This window comes from Lutjanus erythropterus, chromosome 9 (genome assembly GCF_056507025.1).
Source record: "Lutjanus erythropterus isolate fLutEry1 chromosome 9, fLutEry1.hap2, whole genome shotgun sequence".
NCBI lineage: Eukaryota > Metazoa > Chordata > Actinopteri > Lutjaniformes > Lutjanidae > Lutjanus > Lutjanus erythropterus.
This window is the reverse complement of record NC_139325.1, coordinates 11,865,055-11,877,558: the sequence shown is the minus strand read 5'-3', so window position 1 is coordinate 11,877,558 and position 12,504 is coordinate 11,865,055. Positions and strand designations below refer to the sequence as shown.

General features: G+C 38.7%; 1 protein-coding gene across 1 annotated transcript; it reads right to left on the bottom strand.

Annotated features, from left to right (window-relative positions):
- Nucleotides 1-541: 541 nt before the first annotated feature.
- Nucleotides 542-12,223, bottom strand: LOC146321122 (DEP domain-containing protein 1B-like). Its single transcript, XM_084726159.1, has 11 exons — nt 12,059-12,223; nt 9,038-9,303; nt 8,759-8,903; nt 7,991-8,118; nt 7,107-7,237; nt 6,960-7,007; nt 6,644-6,784; nt 6,360-6,526; nt 3,717-3,893; nt 1,285-1,467; nt 542-1,070 (listed from the first exon to the last, which is right to left on the bottom strand). The coding sequence occupies exons 1-11, from the start codon at nt 12,104-12,106 to the stop codon at nt 906-908; spliced, it is 1,599 nt and encodes a 532-aa protein (XP_084582285.1). The 5' UTR covers nt 12,107-12,223; the 3' UTR covers nt 542-905.
- Between the last annotated feature and the right edge of the window lie 281 nt (nt 12,224-12,504).

Sequence of the window (12,504 nt, the reverse complement as noted above, 5' to 3'; positions counted from 1 at the left end):
GAAAATTCAGTCGTTATCTACTCACCTTTATGCTGATTGAGGGGTGGATTTATTTTGTTAGTCCACAAAACACTGCTGGAGTTTCACAGGAAAACAGCGTTGTAGAATAACTCAAACAATGGAAATGAATGGTGACCAGTTTTCAAACATAAAAAAAAACCAGCAGAATAAAAACATAAAATGTCTCTATACTGCTTGTCTGGTGTAATCAAACTCTCTCACTCTCTCTCTCTCTTATATATGTATATATATATATATATATATATATATATATATGTATATATATGTATATATATATATATATATATATATATATAAATTCTTCGTCAGCTTGGTGTGTTGGGGATTTAAAAGACTGATTACACCAGACAAGCAGTATAGATATATGTATGTATGTATATATATATATATATATATATATATATATATATATATATGTATATATATGTATATATATATATATATATATATGTATATATATGTATATATGTATATGTATATGTATATATATATATATATATATATATATATATATATATATATATATATATATATATATATATATATATATATATATATTTACACCATGTTTTTAGCTTGAATCTTCACTGTAGATCTTTTCTGTTTGTGGACTAACAAAATAAACCCAACCCTCAATCGGCATGAGGGCGAGTAGATTGTCACTGAATTTTCAGTGTTGGGTGGACTATGCCTTTGAATTATTATCTTGGTTTAACAGTGCTACAAAGGACAATTAATTATTTTTAAACATTATCATAGTGATTGGCCATGTGTGACCAAAATTGTGGCCAGTGCAGCATTTCAGCTGCATGTCTCCTTTTCTCATGACACTGAGGTCGAGTTGCGTTTACAGCCTGAAGCGGAGATGTGTCAGAGATGGCAGATCATGCCCTGAAACTCCAGCTCCTCTGAAAGGGCTGGAACGATTTCTTGAGGTTGAAGAACATGAGAGGAGGTTTGATTCGGGGGGCTTTCTCGGGTATGACGGCAGCTTTGCTTTCCTCAGTGGGAAATCGATTGTGGTAGACTTCTGGGTACAACCTCTGGAACTGAAGAGGGGAAGGTTTGTATCATTACATACAAGCACGTTATTAAAACATCAGTGATTCAGATGTACATTTAACAGCAACATTGCTCAAACGCAATCTGGTTTTGCTGCACAGTATTTGCCCATCAAGACTTCACAGCAACACCTCCTCCTAGATCTAGATTTAATGAAGATTCTGGTTTAATACATCATCTTTTCAAATAGTAAAGCCTTACCTGTTTAAGTCTTTTCCTCTTGTCCTTGGCAGGAAGTTCTTTGTCTGCAATCAGGCCTTCCAGCAGCTCCTGCAGGGGGGTCTGTGTTCCTATCACCTTCTGCTCCTCAGACTCCACCCTTCTGATCTGTTTACAAAAAGCTGGAGATGCAGCGAAGTCCGTATCTGATCCTGCGTATTTGATCTGATGGAAGATACAAAGGAAATATCACAAACAAATGTGCCTGTCACACTTCGGCGAACGTGAGCAGAGTTGCTAGCTGAAATTATCAACGGTCTACTCCAAGACTAAATAACAGAGACTAAATTACATCATTCACTGCAGTTCCTACATTCTGAGCAGTTGTCTGCTTGTTCACAAGCTGTGTGTCTGGATGGACTCTGTGGGCAGAGTTCTGCAACCCTTACAGTAATTATACTGCCTGCATGTTCCCCAGAACAATTTCAGTTAAGTTACCACTAAGTATGCAGGGTGGTTACAGTTTTATAATCTCATTTACATCATTTAATTCAGATGCAGTTATGTTTTCAGTCCTGTTCACAGTGTGGGATGTGTAAGCTTAGGCATCTACTGTTGGACTAAAACATAAAAATCAATCAGGCCTTCATTTGTAGGCCAAACAATGTAGAACACAGACTGTCAATACAGTCTGTGTTCTACATTTTCTGACGCGCCTGCCAAAAGAAAACACATGGACGCATCAATATGAAACAACTGCGCACAGAGAAATAAAATAAAACCCTGCTCCACGAAGGCAGTCGCTGTTGAGTAACAAACATTGCCACCTCTGCAGGTAATCCCGCTACTGCCTGCTCCTGTGGGGGTTCTGATCTCTCCTGGTAAAATTTCTATTGAAAATATGTATATCTGACTAGTTGGATGGAAAGGCACATGCTCATTTTTTATTTAAAGACATGCTTTTGCACAAAAACACCTATGGACTGTTTCTGACATTTATGGTGTTTCCTATAGTAACAGATAAAAACTAGTGTTTTTTAAAAATATTAATATATCAATAAATAAATACTGAAGATTAGAAACCAGCAAATCACATAACAAGGGAGCCCATCACAAGACAGGTGGGATTTTACAACAACCAATCACAAAACAGGTCTTTTTTTGTTACAACAGCCAATGACAATATTGTCATTTAACATCAGATTAGCAATACTGATTTCATTTAATAATATTGACGTTTAAACTAAATTTTCTCTCATATGTTCTCATAGTAAATTTAATTTCATCCCATGACATCACCATTCAATAACGCCGCTGACTGGCTGCTCCCACCTCCATGCCTGATGCAGCCATCTATCAGATATGTCAATTTGTTTCTGAAGCAAATCCTAAGAGGTAATTTTGCCAGCTGGGACACTAATACCCGGACTAAACACAAGGTCCTTGAAGGCTTCAAGCTACGACGACAAGTGCCTTCCTCTCACATCAGCATAACAAAGCATGTAATTTCCAGATTTTATGTGGCTTTTATCTAAATCTAAATTTACCAGTGACTGCACCATGTCTCTATTCTTCTTTCTTGGCAAGAAGGCAGAACCAATCTCATACATGCCCAGGTCCTATTACCCCCCCCACCAAGATTTTTCTATCAGCCTGAGTCCCTCTTGTAGAAAACCTTTCATCCAACGAGACATTAAATCAACTTTATCCCTCCTATATTCAAATGAATTGTGAATACACATCACATCTACATTTACTATAGACATAAAGACTAACAGCTCGTGTGTGTAGATGAGAGAAGAGGGCAGAGATCGCCAGAAAGTTTCAGAGCGACAGATACACAGGGTATCCCATAATGTACCCTAGTAATTCTCACACTGCCTACCTGAGCAGCCTGTGTGCATTGTGGATCATCATCTTTTCATTCTGGCACGCATGTTTGTGCACATCCACATATCCACTTGAGGCATGCAGCTCTCAGCAAAAGACAGTAAAAATAATCTGCTGATGGTCTCATCGACATCTTACCAGCAACATGAGACCAATTTCAATGTCTGTTTCTGTAGAATATGTCATGGACATGAAAAATCAGGTGAGCAGCAGTCCCAAACAACCACAGGGCAGAGACTCGGCTGCTCTCATCATGCAGGTGGCTGAAAGAGGTGATAAATTTGTATACATGCACTGCAGCAAAATGTGGTATAAGATCATCAATAATGATGCACTATATTTGCAGATCGAGTGGTACCCTTCACATTCAAGTTGATATTCTGCCTATATAAATAAAAATAAAATAAAATAATCTAAATATACCCTGGAAGCATGACCTGTCCATCCTCTGCTCTTTCTCCTTTCAGGTCCACATACACTCATACATGTCCTCTCTGAAATCTTAATGCCATAAATCCGTCTGATGGAGAACTTCAATCCATGTATTAATATATATATATAATAACTTTGTAAAGGGTACTGACCTGAACTCTTTTGAGGTGGGACATGTGCTCCTCAACCTGGCAGCGCAGCTTGGAAGGAACCTGGAAGATGGTGTTGTGGTGTTCCATCATGAAGGTCACCAGTTTGGTGGCCAGCAGCTCATCCAAGTCCATCTCATCTACTGAGCCCAGGACGCAGTGTGAGAACATCTGCACCATCTGGACAGAGACCAAGGAAATGGATTAGAAAATAAGTAATAATCTCTCGGTTGAATTTTGTATGCATGAGACTATCATGTAAAAAGCTGAAATGCAGTCTTAATATTGTCTGAGCTGCCAATGAAACATCAAGATCAAATGTGCCTGTTCTGGAGGCTGTAAATTGAGTTTTAGTGACTTTACTTGGTAGCATCTTCTGTTTATGTAGTCAAAGAAGTGTTTTAGAAAGTGTCTTAGTTACTCTGGGGGATTGTGTCTGACAGTATTCCCTTGATAACATTTTCTACATTGTCATGACTCTGTCAGTGCAAGACTGGAGCCGCTGCAGCTGGAAGGTTTGCAGTGACCATGAGGTGCATCCCTCCTTGAATACATGATACTCAATTTTCACTGTAACCATAATATACCAATTGATGAGGCTGGATGAGAGGCGAGAAACAAGTAAAGGAAGATACAAAATAATGATTACAATGACTTCCATCTCATGCGTAGACAGGCTTTTCCCCAAACAGCATCTATTAAGAGATAGTTCGGATTATTTTAATTTGGGTTGTATGAGGTACTTATCAATAGCCAGCATGTTACCTACAGGTGATGGCGGTGTTTGGAGACAAACGTAAATGTATTTTGACCACCGGAAAAAAAAAGATCAGTTTAAGTGTACACTATATTCACATTATTTTTATTTAATGTTTTACATTGCAATCACAGAGCCTTTTCTGACAGGAACCTACTCTTACATAAGTCTGTCATGCTCTCTCGCTAAACAAGGCTCCTTTTGCAAAAACAGCAATTTTACCTCACAGGACACGTGAGTTGCTGGTTAACTGCTGCCTCGATCAGTCAGTTTGTTTTTGTTGTTGTGACTTTGGTGAGTCCAAACTAATCTTTTAAAACACCATAGTAGCACAAAGACACAAACAGACTGACAGGTCGAGGCATCTGTAAACTAGCAACTCCCATGTTTTGCAAGGTAAAATGACAATTGACATGACATTTTGCAAATGAAGTGTCATTTGTCAGAATAGGCTGTCTAATAGCAAGGGACACCTGTGAAAATATTCTAAATATAACGTAAAATTAAACTGATACTGATTTTTTTTTATGGATAAAATACATTTTGTTGCTGACCACAGAAGGCCTTCTCTTCATCCATGGGATCAACAGCAAATTTAAACTGAGCCTTAAGGTGCTGCTTCTGTAGCAAGGACTTCCTTCTTGCACAGCAGTCTCTCAGCACAAGGTGAAGTAAAAAATACTTGACTGTGGACATTGATACCTGTGTTCCAGCAGCTTCTAATTCATTGCAAACCTGCTTTTTGGTTATTCTTGGCTGACTCCTGACCATCCTGACCGATTGTCTCTCAGCAGCAGGTGATAGCTTGTGTTTTCTTTCTGATCATGGCAGTGACAACTATGCCATGTACACTATGCTTGTAAACAGTTGATTTTGCACAGTTGATTTTGAGATCTGTAGCTGCTTTAAAATGGCTTCAGGTGACTTTCCAGACAACCATCATCTGTGGTCAATCGTAATCACTCACAAGAAGTTGAGAGGCCATGGCACTAGGAAAATTTGATTAAAACATCTTTCAACATCACCAAAACTGATAATTCAGTTTTCTGTATATATATTTTTGACCTAGCTGATTTTGTCATATTCCCAGAAGACCTGCAATAAATTTATGAAAGAACCAATATGTATGATTGTTTTTTGTGACGAGAGAAGTGTTTCAATCATTCCATCATAGAAAATTAGGACTTATAGGAATCATTCATAACTCAGAACTGCCATGATGGTGATGATGGATGACGTGGTCTTTATAACTGTATGTAAACTTTTGACCACAAGTGTAAATCGATCCAATCATTAAGTTAATCAGTGTTAGCACTCAGTTACCTTGGTTCGTCAAAGATGATGTACTGGCAATTGTTAACTTGGGGTTTCATTACTATTCTTTATTTGTATAATTAATATTGTATGCATACACATAGTGGTATTGTTTTCAAATACAACCAGGTTAATAAAAGTCATATGTTATTGCTCTGTCTATGGCAGATTCAGACCATTCTATAGTCTAAAGCACACTTTTTGGTCCACCATCCCCGCATCCTCGTTGACTTATAAAAGGTAAGGATTCTGGACAAACAATGATTCCCACAGCTTCTCTCTGCCCCTAGAGCTGCATGTTTTTTTTCTTTCTTGTCTCCCTTGGAGACCATTCATGTTGCAAAAATCAATACAAACAAAACCTCTCTAACCTCTCTTACACCATATAAAAACCTTTATCTCACAGGCTTTATGAGAGCAGAATTAATTGCAGGTCTATCATATTTGTTTATTATACTGTATCTTTATATTCTCATGCTAATTTGTTGAATTCTCCAACAATCCTAGTCTAATTTGACCTCACTAAAGCAGAAGAGAAATACAAAGATTAGCAAATAAAAGTGAGGCATGTGTACCAGTGTGCGGGTGGCAATGGTATCATTGAGCGGAGGCAGGTGGGGATTCTGGCAGACCCGGGCCATGAGACGCAGTAAAAGCTGGAGGCGTCTTCGGTTGGGTGGCGGCAGTAAGAGACAGCTGACTTGAAGAGCCTCAGTGGCAACCTCCTGCTCATGCAGCAGACCTGTAGAGATATGAGAAGAGAACAGTCCTGCTCCTGAGGACAACATACAGACTAGAAAAAAATTTACGCCAGCAGAAACACAACATCAGTAGCGGAGCCACATCATGAAGCACTCACTGAGAATGTTGACAAAGACTTCATACAGATGAAAAGTCAGCAAGGGTTCTTTGAGTCTCTGAAAGTAATCTCCGACTGTTTTCAGAACATCCCTCTCGAAACCCGGGTAAACCGGCTGTTTGCTTTCATTGCCATTAGGCCCTGAGAAACAAGGCAAATGTTTTATTGTTTCACAAAGAATGTTTAACAGTAAGAAATATAAATGTGATATTTTTAATGGTACATAAACATGCATACACACACACAAATTATTGTGTGTGCACGAGAGACATCAGCCATGTTGGAAATGTGGAGTGTGCAGAAAATGTCAACTTACAATTAGCGAGGCATTTCATTGCTGATACCACCCAGTATGGCATGTCCTCTGGAGATGCAAAAGGAGATACAGTAGGTCTGTCATAATATTCCTGTAAAGTACTGTTAAACTGCTGAATTGTTCTTCCAATTGTGAATCAGTGCATACCAGCTTTATTCTCCAATACGACTATGCCCGTCTTATTTACACTGAATATGTTGTGAACGATGTGCTTTCCATTCACATGCGCTGGGTCTAAAACTCCATCCAATGACTTTAGGCCCAGCACTCTCTGCAAACTAAAAAACAACACAGCTGGCATCAAATATCTAGAGCAGTGGCTCCCAAAGTGGCTGCCATGGCACACTGGGGCAGGCTTGGGTGACGGGATGAATATATTGGCTAAAGGCAATTGGCCATTGCCTGTTTGTTTTCTGGGGGGCGATTACTGTCAACTTATTTTGCTAATTTAATGGTGAGCCCCCAAAGAATTAGTGACGGCAGCTGCTCAGGGACAGACTCTAATTCTGCAGCACAGTATATATCCACAGGGCCAGAACGGGATTTGGAGGAAAACAGCTTGGAAAAACAGAATATTTTTATATCTAGAATCATGAATTGAGGATTTATTTTGATCAAACAATAGTTGGTGGAAAAACAAACCAATATCTCCTTTCTTTAAGTTTTTGTGAGTTTATTTTGCTAATTTACTGCTCTTAGTGAATGTACCTGGCATACTTAATGCAGCTGCTTGTGCACATTTTTTGAATGAAAAACTAATAAAATTGATGTAAACATCTGACACAGAAAACAGAGCACAAAGAAATGCTTATATGTCTCAGCTCTCAACACAGTTTGACAGGGCTGAATGTGAGCCTGCCCACAAAACTATCAGAAATCAGACCCACCTTTAGTCTGCTAAAGACTTAGTGCAATTCCTCTGAATGGGTGCCATGGTCTATAAATATTTGGGAACCACTGATCTATACCGAAATAATATTTTAACAACAACATTGGAAGTGTTCAATAAGTTCTATATAAAGGTTACATACTGTGCAACTGTCATTGATTTCCAGATGTGGTCCACTTGTTTTGCGGTTACCTCCTTCCTCCGGATGAGCTTGCATTCATGCACATCCCCAATAGCTACACTGTGCCGTTTATTCCACATATCTGAAGTCTGGAGAAATGGAGAAAATTCTTTTTAATTACACTGAGTGAGCAGAAACATACTAAAGCCCTATGTAAAAACAATCCAATACAACACTCTTGTATTGAAAATGTAAATAAAAAAAATCTATATAAGAAATTCTTATGTAAAACTTTGTATTAAAAAAAACAAACAAACAAACCACACAACAGAACCAAGTTCTACAAATAAACAACAGTCAGTTCTTTATTTTCCTGCCAAATTTGTCTTGCAGCAGCAAAACCAGACAGTGTTTAGTGACTTTCTCTGTACCGGCACTGTGTGATTTTTGCTGTATTATTGAGAGAGGTATTGGGTAACATTCACTTATACTGGCAACTCTATAAAGGAGTATATTTTTGTTGGGCTCTTCTAGTGCATTGCAGTACTCTGGACTTTACTTTTAGTTTTTCAGTGTATTGCATAGTTTGAGTGCAGAATAATGATGCTATGATGATAAGAACAGCTCAGAGTAATAATTGAAAGAGGGAAAATGTAAATGATCTCTCTTAAAATGATCTCATCATGCCATTGACTCTCTACTAAGTTTGCATATGCTTATTTCACTTCAAGCACAGTGTGACGCAAAGCAAGCACTGGAGGAGCTGAAACATCTTTGTCTCTTTCTCACCATGACAGCAGACTTCAGGGGTGCAATGTTTTCCCGCTGAGGCAATTCTTCGTAGTCATCCCAGCGAATGAGTCTGGGCAGGTCACTGCTGTCTCTCAACAGGGGCCTTGTTGGAAAAGACTTCAGGGGAGACAAAGTGGGGAACCTGGACACAACAACAAGTACTGGCTCAGCTGAAGGGGGAATGGGCATACTGTCAAGATGTAACAACCTGTGGTTGTTGCATCTTCTTATATGTCAAATAACATGAATAACAGTACAAGACAACAAAAATAGTACCTGTACAGATGGCCATTGTCTTCAAAGTCCTCTGTCCCATGGCGTCCTTTGATGTCTTCGATGACATGGGCTTTGAGGAACTTTCTGAGCAGCTGCAGAGTTTGGTAGCGAGTAACCTCGGGCCCAAAGTTGTAGTTGCGCCTTAGCAGCTCGTGCAGAAAATCCACAGCCTCGGATCCTGTGAAACTCCAGTCATAGTAGCGGAAGTGTGCCCAGTGCCTTTTCAGTGGCATGCCTCCACGGAATAGTTTAATGGTTTCATTCCACTGTGTAACAGAGAGACATGCACTGTGGTGTGACAAATATAGAATGTAAAAAGAGAGCAAATGAACACAGATGGAATGACATGCAGCAAATGGGCCACAGGCGGGATGCGAACCAGAGACCGCTGCAGAGGACCAACAGCCTCAGTACTTGGGGCAAACGCTCTACCAACTGAGCTATGGAAGCACCCTAGTTTTCTTTATGTATTCACTGTAAAGTATCCTTGGTTGTCTTTAAAGATGCCTATAAATAAAATGTATTATAAAAACAGTTAACAGCTGAGTCATTACTTACAAATATTAAGACTCTTCCCTGCAAAGCATAACCCATATCTCAACAGCATCCACAAATGCCGATCGCTTCTCTGAGCCTGAGCTCATCTGAGATGGAATGACAGAAAGTAGAAAAGTGTGCTGTGGTCTGCTGAGCCAACATTTCAAATTGTTTTTTGAAAATCATGGACGTCGTGTCCTCTAGGCTAAGGAGGAAAAGGACCATCCAGATTGACACCAGCGCAAAGGTCAAGAACCTGGATCTGTGATGTGCCCATGTGACCATGACATTGCTAACTGTCACATCTGAAAAGGCCCCATTAATGCTGATAGGTACATACAAGTTTTGTCTTTGCTTATTTCAGCAAGACGATGCCAAGACACATTCTGCATGTGTTACAACGACACGTTTTTGTAGTAAAAGAGTGTGGATACTATACTGTCCTGCAAGTAGTCCAGACCTGTCTCCCCTTGAAAATGTGTGGAAGATCATAAAGTGCAAATTGAAACACCAGAGTCTTCAGACAGCTGAAGTTCTCTATCAAGAAAGTTTTGGAAAGAATTTCACTTTCAAAACTTCAACTGTCCTCTTTGCCCAAATATTTACTGAGTGTTATAAGAAAAGGTTACACAGCGGTAAATATGCTCTGTCCCAACTTATTTGGAACATGTTGGTTTCAAATTCAGAATAAGTGTAATATTTACAAGAGTTTGAACATTAAATATTTTTTCTTTGTACTGTATTAAATTAAATATAGGTCGAAAAGTATTTGCAAATCATGATCATCGCATAATTTTAATTTTTAAATTTACATTTTACACAGCATCCCAACTTTTTTGTAATTAGGGTTGTACAATAGACTGTTAGATATGACATGTAAATATTTCACTGAAACTACAACTTTGATAGAGCCCACATAAAAGCATTTATACATTCAAGTTCCTGTTTTCAATGTTATGAAGGCTGTTTGAAACATTTTGTCTAAAGGGATGTATACAACATAATGTGAGTGACAGATAAAAATATACAGCCCTGTGGAAGAAAAAAAAAAACACCTCGACATGCTGCTGTGAAAGAATTCAATGTACTCTAATATTCTCTAGTCACAACAAAAGCAGGCAGGTATCGCAACAAATAAAACATTATGTCTGTAGTGTTTTGGGTGGTGCACAGGTTATGGATGATCAGATTTCACAAAGTACCCAGGTGGGCAGGAGAGAAATGAAAGAAGTGGATAAAAGCAGACACAGAGAGGGAAGAAGGCTACACAAGGTAATTACAGGCGAGTATCAAACCGTACAAAGCACATGCTGCTCACTCTGGCTGGTCTGAACCTTAAAAAGAGCTAACGTGTGAAGAAAAAGATTTAAAAAATCTTTAAAACAAGTTAAAAACCAAGAAGCTAGCCTTGAGCCCACTGGCAGAGGAGACAGAGATGGTCTGTCATTAAACACAGAAAAGGTTGTACTGCAGAAAAAAAAACTGGTTTGGAGCGTGTTTGTATGTTGTTTTCCCAGGGTTTCTTTTGAGGGAAAAAAGTGGTGGCCTTGTGACCAAACATTACTGACTGTTTGTGTACTTGCTTTGTTAAGAATAAACTTTAAATACCAGATAGCACAAATGCAATACATGATTGCTGCATGCACTAAACAGATGGCTTAAAAGATATACTGTAGCTGAATAAACTAGGCAGAAACCATCATGAAAAGGATAAAAAAATGAAAGGCTAGTAAGGAGGCCACTGTACCATATCTTTTTCTATTGGTGGTGTGTGCTTGACTGAGCAAACAAAAAAAAATATTGGATGGCTATTCTTCTTTCTCAAGAGCACTGGAAAATTTTTCATATTTTTCTGATTCAGCACAGGTCTTTTCAGAAGAGATTCTTTCAGCATCAAGTACACTTTAGACCTTTTTCTCAGCAGCCATATTGATATGAAATGTGATGTAAATACAGGTGTTATCAAGGATATTAATTAGCTAACACCTACGAATATTCTTGTAAATGAGGTGATTATTATGGATGTGTTATAACACCACTGCACAGTTCTGAAATACTCACAGCAAAGTGAAACATGTAACGGTATTTCTGACACCACAGTATACACACTTGAGGGCAGACTCCCATTTGCATTACAAAAAAAAGTTCCTTTTGTTGACAACTGAGCCACAGAGACGTGTAACATACTGTAAGAATGAACAAGGCTAAAACATTTAAACTCCCAACCTGAGTAAACACATGTAACCGTTAACAAAATTAACTACTTAATAACTCGGCTAAACTGAGACTACGTTGTTTACGACTTTCAACTATCTATCTGTATGAATGTACACGTAAATTACGAACTTAACATAATTTCTCGTATCTAACCTAGCCTAAATATATGAAACAAACTTTCAAACAGACTTAACGTTACATTGTAGCGTGACGCTTTTCGCCGTGACATTTAACCGTGCCGTGTTAAAACATTACCAACACACTCACCAGTTTGGTCGCCCTGTACGGACCCGGTCCGATGACTTTACCCTCCATCCTGGCACTGAAAACCCACTTTACGCGTATGAAAGCATGGAGATACTTTATTTATCTTTTATAAGCTTTTCAAAAGCTTCAGCTGCGGATGAAAACAGAAGCTACAGAGACGTTGCTGCCAACTTTGAATCTCGTGCGTCACATCGTTTGGACAAAGTGATTTGACGGCGCGCTGATCACGTGACCACAGGGAATGCACATATAAGGGCCACGGGGACTTGTCATTCATGAATGGAGCTGTAGAAAGAATAGACATGTCAATATAAACCATTTACCTGACAAAAATAACACGACTGAATGGAAACATATGTTAAAGGTAACATTTTGTTCTTTAAAATAGCAAACTACTTCCAGTGGTGGAAAAAGTACTGAAAATCTATACTCAAGTACAAGCACTG